The sequence below is a fragment of the Dermacentor albipictus genome, chromosome 2 (assembly GCF_038994185.2).
Source record: "Dermacentor albipictus isolate Rhodes 1998 colony chromosome 2, USDA_Dalb.pri_finalv2, whole genome shotgun sequence".
Classification (NCBI taxonomy): domain Eukaryota; kingdom Metazoa; phylum Arthropoda; class Arachnida; order Ixodida; family Ixodidae; genus Dermacentor; species Dermacentor albipictus.
In genome coordinates this window covers 9147729-9168607 of record NC_091822.1, presented here as the reverse complement: position 1 = coordinate 9168607, position 20879 = coordinate 9147729, and the positions used below count along the sequence as shown (strand labels likewise).

The following is a 20879-nucleotide window of genomic DNA, read 5'->3' as shown; positions in this document are numbered from 1 at the left end:
ATTTCTCTTTTCAGGAAGGAGGACAAAAGAGAGATTATTGGTCTGCAAGCTGCCTATGCCAAGCCATAAAAAGCTCAACGGTCACCAAAATGACAAGAGGTCCTCTTAAACTACATGCCTCACTATGAACTGTTTGCAAGTTTACCATATGAGCACTGTCAGGAAGAGTTTTGTATCGTACCAAGCGGGAATGCTAAAATTTGACATAGAAGCTTACCTGATTTTAAGGGCGCTTCATGACAATGGGAGAAGCAGCAAGTTGAGTCCCAACTTGTTTTTTTTCTCGTCATGTAGCAAGCTGCTACTTGGCAATGCACAAACTCTGTCATCTGCTATTTGCAAATCAGATTGACGGGCATTAGCACCATGTGTCACATGCTCCCTCATAGCCTTAATTTGTTACATGAAACTGCAAAGAATTTTAAAGCCTTCAAGACCGCTCAGTGCAATGTTGAGGAAATGATGCTTCATGTTGGCTAAAACTCTGGCAGTCACTCTTCAATTTAATATTATATTTTTTAATTAAAGTGCGCTCAGGGCCGTATGCCAATAAAGAGGGGAGTGGGTGCAAAGCAGTAGAGAAAACCAAACAAACAGGAGCAGCGAGTTCTGGTAAAACAATGATTCTCTTTCATTTCATTTGTTGTTTGAGACATACAGCTGTCTCAGGTGCTGCAGCAAAAGGCAGTATTCTTGCATGACAAAGGCTGCAGCACCCAAAGCATGTTGACACTCTGAAGCAAACATGGCACAACAACAAGTGTTACAATTATACAATGTTAGCTAATGTTTTGCAAAAAAAAGTTTGTTACCAGTGATGCCTACGATACTGGAGGGAAGGTGGTTCCATTCCTGATATGTACAGGGGATGAAAGATTGAAAGAAAGACTTTGTGTAGCAAGAATCAATCCCTGCGTTACTGCGATGATCGATGCAGTTTGAAATGTACTTGAGGCCGCGGTATGAAGTCGTCGTGAAGTGTGGTATGACGGAAAATTTTATGAAACAGCAAAACATGGCGACTGCGGCGATTAGCTAGGGTAATAAGTGCTAGGTACTTTCAGTAAGGTTGTACTCACAGTACAGTTATAATTAGAAAGAATGAAACGAGCAGAGTTATTCTCTACTAGTTCAAGTGAAGTAATAAGACTAACGCGACTGGGATCCCATATTGCAGATGCACATTCAAGTTTTGAGCGTATTAGCGTCTTGTAAAGGAAAAGTTGCACTGTAAGTACCCGAGCAAGTGAATGGCATTGTTAATGACACACTCCATATTGGTCCAATTTAAATTATTTGTAATGTGTACACCAATATATATCAATAGGACATGACGAAATCTAAGGGAACATTGTTAAGGTGGGAAAGTGATAGGATTAGAATTAGATGTGGATGTTGCATTTTTCATTTGTTAACTACAAAAGGCTCATGTACAGTTTGCATGAAATCAGTAACTAGGCTAGCCCTGCACCGTAAGAGATGGCTAGAACAGGCAACTTCACACAAGTGGCCTGCTCCACACTTCTCAAACATGACAAACCAATAAAATCAATTTTTCTTTCCCTTCAAACAACAAATTACATACCTGAGGGCAGTCTGTTCACGAAAAGATTTTGAGATATACTCAAAGTTTGGCTTAACAGTCAGCCAATCAACAGTGCACGAGCAAGGGAAGCCTCAGCATGGGAACTTCGTCACGGCCCTCACAAATATGTTTGATTGTTGAAACGCTGGCTACAGGCTGAGGCTTCCCTTGCTGACCTCTGTTACTCAACTTAAGTGTTCATCGCCTTGTACCCTTTTTGCATTGTTTGAACACGCAAATCGAGATGTTTTTCCAACATCAAACCTAAATTGCATTTTACAAGGATCCGTGAGCATTCGTTTGGCATACTTATGTTCATTTAGTGTCCTTGTTTACACACAATATTTGCAGAGGTCCTTGTAACCACTGTCGTCTTCATAACGTTCCTCGCCTTCCTACGAGTACTCCACTTGTGTCAAAGCCTTTACTGCTGCACCTGAACACTAAATGTGCAATATAAACCCACAATATGTGGTCTAAAAGTTAGCGTAACGTTTTTTTTTTCCCTTCTACACTTCGCGCCTATCGCCAATGTGTTATGAAAACAATGTGTTGCAGCTCGAGCTTACGTTACTGACAGTACATCTTTGCCAAGCACTTATGTTTCTTCTTTTCTTAATCTAGCTGAAATTGTCGAAGGCAGACAGTATACGTATAGTATGAAACACTTCAAACAGCACTGTACGAAACACAAGTACGAGTGTAGCGGAACACTATAGCGCTCCTTGCTTTAGCGGCACGCCAAACACGATGAGAAAACTTCGCTCGATTTCAGTTTTTAATTCCGTTAAATAGATTACTACATGTCTTTACGTACATTGTAAACACAGTGATTGACAGCATTAGCTCCACCTGACGTGTACGCAAATTGTGGACACGTGCTACTTCAGTGCCGATTAACAACAAACAATGTAAGCTTACTTGTCTGACGTGTTTTTTTTTTTTGTCAGTTGAGGCTTCTCGGTCATGTGGCATCATAATAAAGGTATCGGTAGTCATTTTAGAGTATCGCACACGGGAACACCGCTCCGAAAGCGGTAGCAAAATGCCCAAAACCAACGAGCGAACAGCGCAACGAACCCCACCAACCGCTACCGTAGCGGCCAATTGCTTACTACGTAATGATTGAATGGAAGGTAGAAGCATCCCCTTGAAACGGGGTGATGGCAGTTGCCACCATGCTCAGTTTTTTATTTTTGTTTGGCTGTGTTGTAAGTTATTCAAATTCGCCATTTTCTTTAAATACGTCTTCCTACACTTTTAACATTATGTCACCTCTCTGCCTTTGAGCCACCAAACCTCCGATTGCTTTTGGTAATTTCCACCGCATATTTATTTACGTGACTATAGTTATCTCTGAACCCTAGGATCTCAAGAAGCGTGACTGTGCCCCCATCGACATCGGGATGGATGCCATCACATTTTAGTATGAGGTGTTCTATTGTTTCTACAGATTTACCACACACAGTATACGTGTCTCTTCTTCATTAAATTTTTTTTTATGGCTCCGCATTCTAAGACATCCTGACGTAGCTTCAAAGAGTAGGGCACAGCCTCTCGAGTTATTATATAACGCTTCCTTCCTTATCTACTGTTTCCAGTATCGATATAGTTCAATACTTCTTTTCCATTGAATTTATACATATTTTACCTTCCGCGTTTTTAACCTGACGTTTAATGCTCTTTCTCCGTCCTCGTACTGGTTAGCTTCCCAGTTCTTTTCCGCCATTGTGAGTCAACGCTCGTTCTGTATAGGTATTTAAACACCTTAGCTGCCCACCTGTTATCATTCAATTTCCTCAGGCGTTTTTCGTATAGGATTTTACTGTAAGCTCTGTGGCGTAGCAAAGGGGGGGGTGTCATATATGTCTGAAGATACCCGGAAATCGTCGATATCCTCGGCTTCCTCGACTACACCCGTAGTGGGGGACAGACGACCTAAGGGCCCCGGGTGCCAGACGACCTAGCTACGCCACTGTCTGAGCTTCCCGTGCTTCGAACGATGCCCAGCCCATATCCCCCTGTACTGCTTCGTTCGTTTGTGGTTTTCCCGTGGGCTCCTATAGTACTAAACTTCCAACAGCTCTTTGAACTTCTGCCCTTAAGCACAGGACTACATTCACGAAAGTAAGCCCCGGCACCATTACTCCCTTCCAAGTACCCCTCAGCACCTCATACCTGTTGTACCCCCAGAATGCCCTATGTTTCATTATCCTGGCCATGATCCTGGCATCCGCCCGCCGTGGTTGCTCAGTGGCTATGGTGTTGGGCTGCTGAGCACGAGGTCGCGGTATCAAATCCGGGCCACGGCGGCCGCATTTCGATGGGGGCGAAATGCGAAAACACCCCTGTGCTTTGATTTAGGTGCACGTTAAAGAACCCCAGGTGGTCAAAATTTCCGGAGTCCTCCACTACGACGTGCCTCATAATCAAAGTAGTTTTGGCACGTAAAACCCCAAATATTATAATCCCGGCATCCCGGCACTCTTCGCCCTTTTGCCCATAGAGTTTCCAACAAAATTTTTGTAGGAAACTCTATGCTTTTGCCAACACTGGTTAGATGGATGGATGCTATGAGCGTCCCCTTTGCAACGGGGCGGTGGTATGCGCCACCAAGCTCTTGCCATTATACTGTCTGATGTCCTACCCACGACCTACTGAACTCCAGACCTGCACAGATCTCCCTCCTCCAGCACGCCTGGTCTAGTTTGCCCCTTTCGCCGCTAGGGAAAGAACGTACGAGCGGAGTGGCGCTAGTTATAACCTGTTCGCTGTCGTCTGCTTCTGCGATCTGTTCAGCGTTTGTCTTGCCATTTCGGCAGGCACAAAGCTCTTGGACTGGTGGTAAATGTATAAATTCACAAATATACAAAAGAAAACATATTTGCGAATGCTTTGCGTTTGAATAGTGAAACTACAAGAGGAGGAGCGGTGCAAGAAATGTAAAGAACGAGCATAGGTGGCAGCTGCAATGCTAGATCGACGGCATAAATTTCCCTTTCCTAGCCTCCATAATAGACTAAAAATATTCATAGGATAATCTAGTTTTTTTAGTTGTTTACAGATAGCCTAGTGTCGTAGATGACATGAGAATTTACTGCTGTGTGCCGTAATGAAAGGCAGATGACCTGGTAAAAGTATACAGTAAAAGTATTCACGAGTATAAGTCCTCCGCCCGATATGTGCAATAGGTTGATCGATTCTGTTTCAAGGAAAGGTGAGCATACCTTGTTTTTATTGTCGTTGGTTGCCTAGCTCAGTAGAAAGCTTACAAAATATAAAGCGATCCCAGTGCTATAAAACGTGCTGCACTGCAAGCCTTAAATCGTCTCACGGGACTCTTTTCAAACTGTAAAGCTAGCTTTTCTGCGTGGTACGGCGACAGCATAACGGTGGTGCTTAAGATACGTAGGCAGTGAAGCTGTGTGTGTAATTCACTTTTTGAACTCGCGACGCATTCACGGACAACTTTTAAGAGTTAAAATGAGTGGAAATCGTTCTGTCGTCGAACATTACGGTGGTTTCAAGTTTCTAAAGAGCTCAGAAGCGAATTTTACAATGTGTAGAATAAAACTGTTGTGTACTTTGCGAACTCTATACACAATGTGATTTATAATAATCTGCTTGAAAAAGGCAATAGGAGCGGCTATTTAACGCTATTTTAGAGGGCAGCGGACTACACGCTCCGACATTTTTTAGGTTCGGGCAGTCAACTTTTGGAGCCAAGTGACCGATCAAAGCCTTGTGACATCACTGTCACTGTGTTAGCAAAAATCATCAACTAGACAAGCAGTTTGTCACAACACAACAGATGCCGCACTAATTACAACGCCGAACAGGTTCGCCGAGCAGACGAACAGGTTATAAAAGCGCCACCTACGGCCGTTGGTTGAACGAAAGTGGGCGCAAGCTGCTTCCATAGAAGCCGGATATCTGTGCAGGTCTGGAGTTCCAGTAGGTCGTGGTCCTACCTATAGGTTAAAGAATAATAAAAAAAAAAACTTCACAACACAATTCGCAAGACAATTTCACACTGGATAAATGGATGGATGTTATGAGCGTCCCCTTTGGAACGGGGTGGTGGGTTGCGCCACCAAGCTCTTGCTACTATGCTGCTTGATATCCTACCTAGGTTAACCAGTGAAAAAAAAAACACACACACAATGAACTACCACGTCCAAATTTTCTGATCCCCTATTGCGAAGTGTGCTTTTGCATGTCTCCGTCTTTTGTCGTTTCCCTACTTTCACCAATCCTCCAATCGCCTCTTACTAATGTCTTTTGCGGACCTGTTTGCTTTACCACTGCTCCTGCTGAACCCAAGGGCTTCAAGGAGGCCAGTGGTACCTAAATCGACCACTGGGTAGACGTCTTCACATTCTAATAAAATATGCTCCGTCGTTTCCCTAGCTTTACTGCAGCAAGCACATGCTTCTTCCGTCTTATATCTCGCTTTATAGGTGCGTGTTCTAACGCATCCCGATCTCGCTTCGAAAAGTAATGAGCTTCCCTTTGAGTTACCACAAATGGTTTCCTCCCTGATTTCGTTTTTCTTCTTAAGTAGTTACTCATGGCAGGTTTCTTTTCCATTGCCGCCACCCACGCTGGTTGATTTTGCGAGCGCCATCTCTCGGTCGCATACTTTAGTTCACAACGCCAGCGCTGCTCTTATTTCTGTTGCACTGTGGAAGGTACAGTTTCCCTTCTCTATATAGTGCCGTGTGCTACTGCTCTCGTTGTGTTATTTTGCGGGGGTCGGGCAGGAACCGCCCCCTAAATTTCTCCAGTTGCATTCTGTCGTGCGTCGTCCGCAGGTTTGTGGCGCGGTTTGCGTTGGGCTATCACTTTATCCCACTCTCTTCAACAATGCCGTCGAGCAGCGGAGTGAGCTTCACTCGCGGAGCGCACACGCTTGGAATTCCGCGCGATTTACACGCGTTGAACCGTCGAAGACTGTGCGAGAAGCTGCGAAATACCCTCAGCAACACGGATGGTTCTTTCGTGGTCCTGCAAGGCGGTGAGTCGACGACCACGTACTGTTCCGACCGGGAGCCGGTATTTCGTCAGGAGTCCTACTTTCACTGGGCGTTCGGCGTCGAGGAGCCAGATTACCTGGGCGCTGTGGACGTGGCTCAGGGGCGGTCCTACTTGTTTATGCCGCGGCTGCCGGCCAGCTACGCGGTCTGGATGGGCCGCCTGCCGACTGTCGAGGACGTGCGCGCGCGCTATGGCGTCGACGAGGTATTCTACAACGACGCGGTGGGCGACAACCTGCGGTTGAAAGGGGCCCGCACGCTGCTCACGCTGCATGGCCGCAACAGCGACAGCGGCAAGATCTCCGCTGAGGCCAAGTTTCCCAACATGGAGGGCTTCAAGGTAGACGCCGGACCGCTCTTCGAAGCGATGGCCGAGCTTCGCGTTTTTAAGACTCCGCTCGAGATGGAGGTCCTGCGGTACGCGAACCGCGTGAGCAGCGAGGCGCACAAGGAGGTGATGCGCCGCATTCGACCAGGCATGTACGAGTATCAGCTCGAGGCTCTGTTCATGCAGAAGTGCTACGGTGACGGCGGCGCGAGGCACGTGTCGTACACCTGCATCTGCTGCAGCGGTTCCAATGGCGCTGTGCTGCACTACGGCCACGCAGGAGCACCAAACGACTCGCCCGTCGCGGACGGCGACATGTGCCTCTTCGATATGGGCTGCGAGTACTACTGCTACACGTCGGACATCACCTGCTCGTTCCCGGCCAACGGACGGTTCACGGCCGACCAGCGAGGTGTGTACGAAGCCGTGCTGGCGGCCAGCCGGGCCGTTCTGGACGCGATCCGGCCCGGTGTTTCGTGGCCCGACATGCACCGGCTCGCCGAGCGGCGTATGCTGGAGGCGCTGCGCTCCATGGGCGTGCTGAGGGGCGACGTGGACGCCATGATGGAGGCCCGACTTGGCGCCACCTTCATGCCGCACGGCCTCGGCCACTTCATGGGACTGGACGTCCACGACGTGGGAGGCTACCTGAGCGCCGACCCTCCGCGGCCCACGGAGCCCGGACTGCGCTCCCTGCGGACGGCGCGCACGCTGCAGCAAGGTATGGTGCTCACCGTCGAACCTGGCTGCTACTTCATCGACACGCTCCTGGACGAAGCCCTGCGGTCGCCCAAGCTGTCCGTGTTCCTGGTGCCGGACGTGCTGCAGCGGTTCCGCAACTTCGGCGGCGTTCGCATCGAGGACGACGTACTCATCACGGCCGACGGCCACGAGATGCTCACGCAGGTGCCTCGCACCGTCGAAGAGATCGAGGCGCTCATGGCCGAAGGCCGTCGCTGACTACTGCGTGGCCGACGGCAGCTGCATGCCTGCACAGTGCAGTGTTGCAACGTGTGCACTGGTTGTTGACCGCACTGCTGTATTCATAGTCGGTTAGAATGCCTTGGCTTGGCCTGCAGCTTTTGTTCTTTATTCAGCACGTCATCACGAACGTCGTACTGAGATTACTATAAGGCGCAATTTTGCTCACTTTGCTGTTTTCTTACAAGTACTTGGGATGTTTTAAGTTCCGTTGTAATGTACACTTTTGTAATTGCGCAAAAAAAGTATTATCAGCCTCTGTTGGGCGTACTTCTTATGGATGGAAAGTAAGAATATTGTTTAATAAATCTTTTAAAAATATTGCTGATGGTATGCTGATTGCGTGATATTTTGTAACAAAACGCATTTGGCGATGTTCCGTGCACATATGTGCTACGGGTTCAAAGCTACTGCGCACGAGAAAGGTGGGTCCTCTCCACTGGATCCTGAGTGGCGCATGACTGTAGTTGTGCCTTTTAAGAAGCTAGCCTCTTTATAATGCACCACAGAGCGACGAGAGCACTGCACTGAGCCCCCCCGTGCAGCAGGGCATGGCGACTGATTTTACCACGCGGAGTTTCGAAACATTCCACGATTTTCAGCTTAGGCGCCAATTCGAAGCGACGGGCCGACGCTCGGGCCACACCGAATAAAGTGCGCAGGAAATGTAAAGGAGCGTTCAAAGGAAGATGGCTCGAAGTTGTTAGCGAGTTGTCGAACAAGCGAAATTCCGACTGGTGCTTGTAAGTGGGAAGGATTCGTGCAGTATCCACTTGTTTCGAATCTGTCGTCGACGTATTTTCGTCTTGGCTGCACACCGACGCTTGACCAGTCGCTGTGGGCATTTCTCACAAAGCACCTATGAAATGAGCATGGTTCGTGGCTTGGCAATGCCTGTGGCAGCTGTGCGTAAGCTGCTTCGAAGTGCTCCGCGTTGGCCTCGGCGCTACCTAGTTCGCCACCTCTGTGTTACCTGTCCCTGTTCGCCACACCGTGTCCACAGCCCTGCTGTGGGCACGGTGTGGCGTACCGGTACACGCGGTCGAGCGGTATGATGAACGACCTATGCCGCGCTTCGCAACTGTCGACGTACGATGGGCGCCGTTCTCCAGATTGATTTTGACCACACGGTATTCCTTAACGCGCACAAAAAGGTGCGGCACACTATCGCGTTTCTACCTTGCGCCCCCACCTGAGTGCCGCCGTGACAAAGATTCGAACTCGCGACCTGTGGTCATAGAGTTTCTCACTACAACACCTAGAGGGACATCTGGCGCCGCCGTCTACGGGAGTTTCTTAAAGGGACGCTAAAGTGAAAAATGATTTCTTCTGCATAGGTAAATTACCGTTCTACAACACCAAAAACACCACTCTTACAACGATAAGACGTTTGGTAAGCCAGAAAAGCGCAAGAACGAAATACGGGTGGCGACGCCTACTGAAGTTCCCGCACCTGGGGGCTGTGACGTTTTGGATTTTGATGGCATCTTCTAGGGCCTACTAATCATATATAGCGGTACAGATTGACTACATTGTGTTCTAAGGGAACCAAATATTACACATGGCAAGTTTCGGGAACATTTATTCAGCCAACGCAGCCCAAATGCGAAAACATACTTTGGAATCCCTGACGTCACGCTGACGTACTGACGCTGGGGTTTCGGTGCGAAATTCAAATACTAATACTTGGACCTTCATTTTCTCATCTAATAAGCAAACTATTTTTTTTTGAAATGACTGCCTGCAGGGTCCTCAAACAATGCTTCATTAGTCTAAACTGATTTAGTCAGTCTAAACGAAGAAGCGCCGTGCCGTCATGGGAATGACGGTATATGTGTCTGCGAGGCTCGTGTTGGCTTGTGTTGTAAGAGGCTTCGTCTAGAACGTAGATATGGTTACAAATAACGCGTTCTTAAAGTACAATGTTCATAAAATGTTTCGATTCACGCATATTACATCTTTACTCACCTACAATGCATGACCAAGCGAAGAAAAGCGAGAACAGGGGGGCTAGGGCGCCATTCTCGACGCGCATGGCGGCATTATCCGCCATGTTGACTCTGATTGGCTGTGGAGAGCTCACGTGCCTTGAAATTTGTGTCGGGAAACAGGAGTTTTGCGAAATGCAATTTTGCGTTTTCATGAAGATGATGAAACCTGACTTGGAGCTGCAAATTTTATCGACTAATAAATTTTTTTTTGCCCTTGGCAGCTCCATTACGACGGTAGCACTTCAAAAAAAGTGAGCGGTTGCTTACAGAAGCCAGTGCAATGCATCTGCGATTTCGCGAATATGTGGTGGCGATCCAAGCTATGTGCCATGCCAGCTTGCTGACTTACTGAAGGAATATGCCGTGGGGAGCGTCCACAGGAAGGGCCGTTTCGTAAACGTCAATTTGACGTTGAGCTGGGCCGCCATTGCAGAGATTTTCCGCCATAATTTTGTCACTTAAAGTTGTCACTTAAGTTTGCTACTTAAAAACGCATACCTGATGACTTTATGAAGGTGATGCGTTAATATTAAGTTTACAGGAAGTGCTTGGTAACTGCGTGACTTATGCAAATCAGGATGTACGCATTCATGCAGTAAAGAATGACGTGAATTTTGGTTTCGAATCTCTCTTTTTCTGGATGCGTAGTAGCTTCGTACAGTTTAGGTTTGACGTGCGATCGCGCGTCAACATCGAACGCTATGGCACATTCGTACCTTACCCAAGCCCCAAAGTGCTCTGGCACATATACCTTCACATGTAAGTAAACGAATGTGTCTTCTTGTTCAGAACATCACGCGAGTAGACAGCTCTTGTGATGCATCACAATCGTTAGAGAAGAGTCACAGTAGAGTTTTTTTTTTTTACAAGCAGAGCGGTGTTTTTATTTGCTGGTTTCCCTTCTCTAGGAAATTGCTGGACAGGCGGACCAGCGCACAGGAATTGTATTGACGAATCCACAATCTGTTTACTTGTTGCACATTGAACAATCATTCTTCTACAAAGTCCACAGCAGGAAAACAGCCTGATGCCGAGTACTTCTGCGCCACGAAGCAATCAAGAGGCGATTGCCTAATGCGGACGAGATCGAGTGCATGAACCCACATATTAATAGCGTAGGCGTTTTATTAACTGTGCAATATTTTCAACACTTATTTGCCTGCCATTTCATGTGGCATATCTTTTCTGGTCACAAATGTGTGCAGCGAATCTATTTGCATGATCGACTCCGGGCCTGTGGGACTGTTCACTTGCATTTGATGCTGAGTATTTTACATGTATCCATAAACTGCAGATATGCACATCAGATCCCTACGAGCATTTTCAAAATTCAATTATTTTAGACAACACGCACATATACAATACTGACATAATCTCAAATACTACTATGCAGCTGGGACACATTTTTGTTGAGTACACCACATTGGCAGCAGAGCAGCAGTGTGCATCTCAGCGCTCTAAGCCCGAACCTCTGTACTTTTGCAGACTGCACTCAGGTGTGACGTCGGCATTTCTACGCTGGGATCTTCAAGTATCAAACAAGAACGATCACGGAGCCCCTATCTGCAGTGAATCTTCGCCGTATCAGCCGCTGCTGGTGCTGTCATCTACCAGGAGGCTATAATCCCCGAAAGCACGCCCATCACATTGGCAGCAGAGCAGCAGTGTGCATCTCAGCGCTCTAAGCCCGAACCTCTGTACTTTTGCAGACTGCACTCAGGTGTGACGTCGGCATCTCTACGCTGAGATCTTCAAGTATCAAACAAGAAAGATCACGGAGCGCCTATCTGCAGTGAACCTTCGCCGTATCAGCCGCTGCTGGTGCTGTCATCTACCAGGAGGCTATAAGACTGATCCCCGAAAGCACGCCCATTACATGGGCAGCAGTAGCAGCAGTGTGCATCTCAGCGCTCTAAGCCCGAACCTCCGTACTTTTGCAGGTTAGTAACTGCAATATTATCTTTGCGTAGCTTTTACTTTTACTTTTGATATCACTGCTGCTGCTGCTGCTGCTGCTGCCACAGTGTAATATGCTTTCGGGAGGGCACTGCAAAGTATGTGAAAAAGAGTGCGATGATTCAGAGAAATCATTGACATGCAGTGAATGTGGTTGCACGTACCATACCGTGAAGTGTGCTGGCGTTTCCGACAGCACAGTCAAATAATCAGAGGGTGAAGCGTATCGCAGAGCATGGCGATGCACAACATGCCGACGCTCTACGTCGCGTTCACAGCTGGCAGAAAAGACGGTCAAACAACCTGACGCGCAAGATGATGTACGCGTGTTGTTGAAGACTATTAATGACAAGCTGGGCCAATTGCTACCCCTAAAGGAATCTGTTGAGACCGTGGAAGATGCTGTTCACTTCATGAGCGAGCAGTACCATCGGCTTCTAGCACGCACGGAAAAAAATGAACGCGATGTCGCGGATATCAAAGGACGGTTACTAAAGCTTGACGAACGGGAGGAGATCACTCCTTGGAACGGCAAAGCCGTAAACTAAACCTGGAATTCCGCAAACTTTTAATGAAAATTTTTTGGAAAAAATAAATGCGCTAGCAAGAAACGCCGAGTTCCCACTACTTTTGCAACGTGATATTGTGGCGATCCATCGACTACCCGCTAAAAAAGGAAAATACGCCAGGTGTGATTTGTCGTTTTGACAAACAAATGAAGCGAGATGAATGGTGGCAAAACCGGAAGAAGTTGAGCAGTGTAGATGATAAGCTGTTTTTGCAAGAAAAAATAACCAAATGTACTCATGCACTTCTTTTTGAGGTAAAAAACTTGGCAAAGATAAACGGTGTCAAGTACGTCTGGCATCACAAAGGACGATACCTCGTGCGAAAAACTGACGGCGAGAATGCGGTGGCCGTTTCAAGTGCTTGCGACTTGAGTAAACTAAGATAAGGAGCACGGCCGTTTCTTAGATGACTAAATGATAATCGTGGATAACGCCGACGGGGAACGTTACGTACTGCCGCATGGCTTTGAAAAGTACCTGGGACCAGTATATATGAAATCACTGAAGTGTTTTCATCTAAACATACGATCAGTAAAGCATAAAGTACATGAACGTACTATTTTTTTTCAGCAGCTTGATCACGCGTTTGACGTGCTAATGCTTACAGAAACATGGAGCACAAATGACTCAAATGCTTTCCGTCTTTATTATTATGAAACTTTCTATGCTATCCGGACCAGTGTTCGCGGTGGTAGTGTATGCATCTTGGTAAAAAATACTTTCTTGTGTGAGTTACTTCAGACGTACTGCGTAAGCACAAGTGACTGTGAGTTTATTTCGTTGAAATTGCAAAAGATTGTAATAGCTGTTGCCTATCGACCTCGGAACGGAATGATGACACCATTTTTAGAATACTTAGAAGTTTTTTTTTTGCGTTTGTAAACGATTATCATCTCGATCTCATTTTTGGTGGTGATGTGAATATTATGTTGAGCAGTGATCCGTCAAAGGTTAAGCTGGATGTTCTATTAAAACCAAATGGCCTTACAAGTGTTATTAATCTTCAAACAAGAGTGACACTAAATACATCCACATTGATTGATATTTTTGTTACAAATGTAATGCCGGAGAGAATCAGAGCCGGAGTTATCGCGGCTGAGTTGAGTGATCATTTGAATATTTTTTATGCTGTAGTAAAAAGGTGAAAATGAAATAGAATTTGCCTGCAAATTTAATACAGCGTATTACGCCGCAAAATCTTTCCTCATTTGTAGACAAACTTTTGTTGGTAGCGTGGGGCACTGTGTATAATATTACAGATGCCTGTGCAGCTCACGAGGAATTCCTTAAAATCCTTAAACCTATATATACAGAGAGCTTTGCTTTTGTACGCTTAAAACAAAAGAGAAAAATTCGTAAGCCCTGGATAACCTCCGACCTGGCAGCAAACATTCGAGAGAAAAATACAATGTTTAGCAAATTTATTAAGAACAGAGATCCAGACGCACTGAAGAAGTTTAAAACTTTCCGTAACAGTTTAGACAAAGAGTTAAAAAGAGCAAGAAAACAACATCTTAATAATTTATTTATTTCCCTTTCTGGCAGCTCAAATGCTCTCTGGAAGAAGCTGAACTCAGTATTACAATATAATGGTAAAAACCAATCAGTTCGTGAAATAAAACACAATGGAACCGAGTTGTCAGGAAGGCGCTAGCCAATGCTTTCAATTAGCATATTGTGAACACAGCGCGTCAAATGGCAGCAACGAGTGATTTAAAAAATGTTTACTACAATAACAGTTGGGTGTTCCTTGACCATGTCACTAAAGCTGAAGTGACAGAGGTAATAACAAGCCTAAATAACAGCAGTGCGTTGGATGTTGACGGGATGCAAGCGAAGGCTTTGAAACAGGCTGCCTCTTTGCTTGGTCCGTGCATACGATACATATTGTCACGTGGTGGTGACGTTGAATAACACAGTAGCAATACTGTGAACAACAAAACTAGCTTTTATTGGGCGAACCTGTGCCCACAAAACAGGCTACACTTATAGCACAACGATAGCGGCGAACACAGTCGGCGATCGTCGAAAATCTGATCAACGGGTCAAGCGCGTCGGCTTTTATACAGCAGTCATCGAATGTTCCAGACTAATCGTTGGGACCCGCATGCCTTCTACAAAGTTCTACTCCATTCGCGTCAAGCGATGAAATCAGATAACACAAGGTTCGGCGACAACAGACAGCGGATAGAAGCATCGATAACTTTCCAGAAAGTTCGGATACATGCAAGCGCGTCCCGCGCTGTGCGATAACATTTGTTAGGTGGCTAAACGTGGTCGCCCGATAAACATAAGTACACGCGTCATTACCCCCCTCTTAAAAAGCATCGACCAGATGCTACATACAAAATAAAAACACCCGTAGCAAAGAAAACAACAAAATAAGGAATTTCGTCAGCGTCCGTAAAAGGGTTTAAGGCGCACCACGTGGACCACTTCAGATCGTGCGCGGCGCCGCTGTGAATGCGAAATGCCGTCTGGCACGACCTCATAGTCCAGAGCGCCAATACGTCGGATGACCTTGTAGGGTCCGAAATAGCGTCGGAGTAGCTTCTCACTGAGTCCTCGTCGGCGTATCGGTGTCCAAACCCAAACACGGTCGCCGGGCTGGTACTCAACAAAGCGTCGTCGGAGGTTGTAGTGTCGGCTGTCGGTCCTCTGTTGGTTCTTGATCCGTAGGCGGGCGAGCTGTTGGTCTTCTTCGGCGCGCTGGAGATAGCTAGCGACGTCAACATTCTCTTCGTCAGTGACGTGGGGCAGCATGGCGTCGAGCGTCGTCGTCGGGTTCCTGCCGTAAACCAGCTTAAACGGCGTGATGTGTGTTGTTTCCTGCACCGCCGTGTTGTACTCAAAGGTTACGTACGGCAGGACGGCGTCCCACGTCTTGCGTTCGACGTCGACGTACATTGCTAGCATGTCGGCGAGGGTCTTGTTCAGGCGCTCCGTGAGACCATTCGTCTGCGGATGGTAGGCAGTTGTCCTCCTGTGGCTTGTCTGGCTGTGCTGCATAATGGCTTGGGTGAGCTCTGCTGTAAAAGCCGTTCCTCTGTCGGTGATGAGGACTTCTGGAGCGCCATGTCGCAACAGGATGTTCTCGACGAAAAATTTAGCCACTTCGGCTGCGCTGCCTTTCGGTAGAGCTTTAGTTTCAGCGAAGCGGGTGAGATAGTCCGTCGCCACGACAATCCACTTATTTCCGGAAGCTGATGTTGGAAACGGTCCCAACAAGTCCATCCCGATCTGCTGAAAAGGTCGGTAAGGAAGCTGTATCGGCTGTAGTAATCCCGCTGGTCTTGTCGGCGGTGTCTTGCGTCGCTGACAGTCGCGGCATGTCTTGACGTAACGGGCGACATCGGCGGTTAGGCGCGGCCAGTAATTCTTTTCCCGTATTCTCGACAGCGTCCGGGAGAATCCGAGGTGCCCAGCGGTTGGATCGTCGTGTAGGGCGTGCAGTATTTCTGGACGCAGCTATGATGGTACAACAAGAAGGTAGCTGGCGCGGACTGGCGAGAAGTTCTTCTTCACGAGCAGGTTGTTTTGATGCGTGAACGAAGATAATCCACGCTTAAATGCCCTTGGGACAACGTCGGTGTGCCCTTCCAAATACTCGACTAGGGCTTTTAGCTCCGAGTCTCCTCGTTGCTGTTCGGCGAAGTCTTCCGCGCTTATTATTCCAAGGAAGGCGTCGTCATCCTCGTCATCTTGCGGCGGCGGGTCAATGGGGGCGCGGGATAGGCAATCGGCATCTGAGTGTTTTCGTCCGGACTTGTAGGTTACAGTGATGTCGTATTCTTGTAGCCTGAGGCTCCACAGTGCCAGCCGTCCTGAAGGGTCTTTTAGGTTAGCTAGCCAACACAACACGTGATGATCGCTGACTACCTTGAATGGCCTGCCATATAGGTAAGGGCAAAATTTCGCTGTGGCCCAAACGATGGCGAGGCATTCCTTTTCGGTTGTAGAATAATTGCCTTCTGCTTTTGACAATGATCGGCTAGCGTAAGCTATCACGTGTTCATGTCCATCTTTTCTCTGGACTAGGACGGCACCGAGGCCTAGGCTACTGGCGTCAGTGTGTATTTCGGTATCGGTGTGCTTGTCGAAGTGCGCAAGTACGGGCGGCGATTGCATGCGTCGTTTGAGTTCTTGAAATGCATCGGCCTGTGGCGTTTCCCACTTGAACTCGACGTCACATTTAGTTAGCTGTGTCAGCGGCTCAGCGATGCGTGAAAAGTCCTTGACAAATCGCCTGTAGTAGGCACACATGCCAAGAAATCTACACACTGCCTTCTTGTCGGTGGGCTGCGGGAACTTTGCGATGGCAGCTGTTTTCTGTGGGTCGGGGCGTACTCCGGATTTGCTGATGACATGGCCTAGGAATAGAAGCTCATCGTAAGCGAAGCGGCACTTTTCTGGCTTCAGAGTGAGCCCTGAGGACTTGATGGCCTCTAGTACTGTGGCAAGCCGCCTAAGGTGATCGTCAAAACTTTCGGCGAATACAACGACGTCATCCAAGTAAACGAGACAGGTCTGCCACTTCAGTCCTGCTAAAACCGTGTCCATCACGCGCTGGAACGTTGCAGGTGCCGAGCACAGTCCAAATGGCATAACCTTGAACTCGTAGAGGCCGTCTGGGGTGATGAAGGCGGTCTTTTCACGATCTCTTTCGTCGACTTCTATTTGCCAATAGCCAGACTTGAGGTCCATCGACGAGAAGTATTTAGCGTTGCAGAGCCGATCCAATGCGTCGTCTATCCGTGGGAGAGGGTATACGTCTTTCTTCGTGATCTTGTTCAGACGACGATAATCGACGCAGAAACGAAGGGTTCCGTCCTTTTTCTTCACCAGGACAACAGGGGATGCCCACGGGCTTTTCGACGGCTGGATGATGTCGTCGCGCAGCATTTCGTCGACTTGTTCTCTTATAGCTTCACGTTCTCGCGGCGAAACTCGGTAAGGGCTCCGGCGAAGTGGTCGAGCGTACTCCTCGGTGATTATGCGATGCTTAGCGACTGGTGTTTGTCGAAGCCTCGATGACGTCGAAAAGCAGCTTTTGTATCGCCGGAGCAGACTTCTGAGCTGCTGTTGCTTAATCACGGGGAGACTTGGATTAATGTCGTAGTCTGGTTCGGCAACCATGGTCGTCGGGGTAGATGCGGCGGAATCCGAGAGGACAAACGCATTGCTGTTTTCCAGAATTTCTTCGATGTATGCGATCGTCGTGCCCTTGTTGATGTGCTTGAACTCCTGGCTGAAGTTTGTCAGCAACACTTTCGTGTTTCCTCCGTGCAGTCGAGCGATCCCTCTTGCGACGCAAATTTTACGGTCTAGCAGTAGACGTTGGTCGCCTTCGATGACACCTTCTATGTCAGCGGGTGTTCCGGTGCCGACCTAAATAACAATGCTGGAGCGAGGCGGGATGCTCACTTGATCTTCGAGCACACTCAAGGCGTGGTGACTACGAGGGTTCTCCGACGGTATCACATGGTCATCCGACAGAGTTATTGACTTCGACTTCAGGTCGATGACTGCGCCGTGTTGGTTGAGGAAGTCCATGCCGAGAATGACGTCTCGTGAACACTGCTGGAGGATAACGAAGGTGACAGGGTAAGTCCGGTCGTGAATGGTAATTCTTGCCGTGCACATTCCAGTCGGCGTTATGAGGTGTCCTCCGGCGGTACGAATTTGAGGGCCTTCCCACGTAGTCTTAACTTTCTTCAACTGGGCGGGGATGTGTCCACTCATGATGGAGTAATCAGCCCCTGTGTCGACTTAGGCGGTGACTGCGTGGCTGTCGAGAAGCACGTCGAGGTCGGTGGCTCTTTGTCTTGCATTACAGTCCGGTCTTAGCGTCGGATCACGACTGCGTCGCGTTGACCTGTGGCTGGTATGTGACGTCGTCAGGTCGTCTTTCGTCGTCGCAATCTTGCCTTCCAGACTTCGTCGGGACCGCGGCGTGTCGTTATGTCGTCGAGGTAGTTTCTTCGGCGTCTTCGTCGGCGGCGGAGGATCTTCGACAGTTCGACGGACAGCAACCACACCTCCATCGGTTGCTGCTTTTAGTTTTCCGGATATGGGCTCGCTGACCGGCCCCGAGCTGGGCCAGTGTATGGTCGGTGCTGCGGCTACAGGTAGCGGCATGGTGATGGTGAACGCGACGGTCGTCGAGAGCGCCACTGAGTAGCCGCGAGGTAGTCAGCGATATCGCGAGGGCGTTCACCTTGCTGCAGGCGCGGAGCGTTGACGGCGAAACCTCGCAGTCCCATTTCCCGGTATGGACATCGTCAGTAGACGTGACCCGCTTCCCCGCAATGGTAGCAGAGCGGGCGGTGGTCAGGAGCGCGCCAAACGTCGGTCTTCCTCGGGTTGCTCAGCTGGGCGACGGGTGGGCGCGCTGTCGGTGGCGGCGGCGGACGACGGAATTACGTCGTTGCAGGGCCCTGTCGTGATCGCGGAGGGGGACCTTGACGGCGTGCGACGGCGGCGTATGTCATCGCTTCTGGCTGGGGCTGCGGTAATTGTGGTTGCAGCTCGGGAACTCCAAGTGATCGGTGCACCTCTTCTTTCACGATGTCGGCGATCGAAGCCACTTGGGGCTGCGACGAAGGCAGGACCTTGCGCAGTTCTTCGCGCACAATGGCCCTGATGGTCTCCTGAAGGTTGTCGGAATCCAGTCCTTGGATGGCGTACTGCGGCGTGAGCCCCTGGCGGTTATATTGCCGGGTGCGCATCTCCAGAGTTTTCTCGATCGTCGATGCCTCTGCAGAAAACTCAGCTACGGTTTTCGGCGGGTTACGGATAAGTCCTGCGAAAAGTTCTTGCTTGACACCCCGCATGAGGAAGCAGACTTTTTTCTCCTCTGGCATTTCTGGGTCGGCATGCCGGAAAAGACGGGCCATCTCCTCCGGGAAGATCGCGATCGTCTCGTTTGGCAGCTGCACTCTGGTTTCTAGTAGAGCTTGGGCTCGCTCTTTTCGCACGACGCTTGTAAACGTTTGCAAGAAGCCGCTTCGGAACAGGTCCCACGTCGTTAAGGTGGCTTCCCGATTCTCGAACCACGTCCTGGCGGCGTCTTCCAATGCGAAATAGACATGCCACAGCTTGTCGTCGCTGTCCCAACTGTTAAACTTAGCGACCCTCTCATACGTCTCCAGCCAGCTTTCCGGGTCCTCAAATGTGGAACCGCGGAACGTGGGTGGCTCCCTGGGCTGCTGCAGAACTATTGGGGCTGCTCCGGCTGCCATTGGGGCTGTCTTCTTGGTCGGCTCTGGACGAACTTCTCTGACGCTCTTCTTGGTCGTCTCTGGTAGAATTCCGTGTTCCGGGGGCAGCTGCTGTAGCCGGCGGCTTGCTCGATGTTCCGGGACTGCGCTGGTGTTGTCTTTGCGGTCCGGGCTTGCATTATGGCTTGTCGGGGGCGTCCTGTACATGAACGTAAAGCACCTCCACCAGATGTCACGTGGTGGTGACGTTGAATAACACAGTAGCAATACTGTGAACAACAAAACTAGCTTTTATTGGGCGAACCTGTGCCCACAAAACAGGCTACACTTATAGCACAACGATAGCGGCGAACACAGTGGGCGATCGTCGAAAATCTGATCAGCGGGTCAAGCGCGTCGGCTTTTATACAGCAGTCATCGAATGTTCCAGACTAATCGTTGGGACCCGCATGCCTTCTACAAAGTTCTACACCATTCGCGTCAAGCGATGAAATCAGATAACACAAGGTTCGGCAACAACAGACAGCGGATAGAAGCATCGATAACTTTCCAGAAAGTTCGGATACATGCAAGCGCGTCCCGCGCTGTGCGATAACATTTGTTAGGCGGCTAAACGTGGTCGCCCGATAAACATAAGTACACGCGTCAATATTTAACTTATGCCTCGAACAAGCGATATTTCCACCCCAAATGCAAATTGCTCGTGTTAAGGTACTCTATTATAAGGGTGACAAAAATTATATGGAAAATTATCGGCCTGTTTCTATATTTTCCGTGTTTTCAAAGGCCTTTGAAAAGGTAATCCTCTAGACACTGAAAAAATTCGAACAGAAACACATCTTAATTGACTGCCAGTATGGTTTCCGTGAAGTCTTGAGCACTGAATCGGCACTTTTTGCACAACAAGAGTATATATTAGATCAAATCGAAAAAGAAAATGTAATACTGCGCATCTTTATATATTTTTGAAGGGCCTTTGACCTTATTAATCATGAACTGCTCATTAGGAAGCTACAACGACACGGTATGCGAGGTGTTGCTGCTTCTCTAATCCATTCATATTTAAGAAATAGCAACAAATTGAAGACATAGAAGGCTTTCACTCGGATCCATTAGCAGTTTCTTGCGGCGTGCCTCAAGACAGCATCTTGGGTCCATTTCTTTTCAATCTCTGTCTAAATGACATTGTAAGTATATGTCCAGAAGTAAAATT

General features: G+C 48.4%; 1 protein-coding gene across 1 annotated transcript; it reads left to right on the top strand.

Moving 5' to 3' along the window:
• The first annotated feature begins 6297 nt into the window (after window positions 1-6297).
• Dip-C (dipeptidase C) lies at window positions 6298-8255 on the top strand. Its single transcript, XM_065425306.2, has one exon. The coding sequence runs from the start codon at window positions 6452-6454 to the stop codon at window positions 7907-7909; it is 1458 nt and encodes a 485-aa protein (XP_065281378.2). The 5' UTR covers window positions 6298-6451; the 3' UTR covers window positions 7910-8255.
• Window positions 8256-20879: the final 12624 nt, after the last annotated feature.

Excerpts from the sequence above, each read along its gene's own strand:
- Dip-C (XM_065425306.2), top strand. The coding sequence starts at position 6,452 with ATGCCGTCGAGCAGCGGAGTGAGCTTCACTCGCGGAGCGCACACGCTT.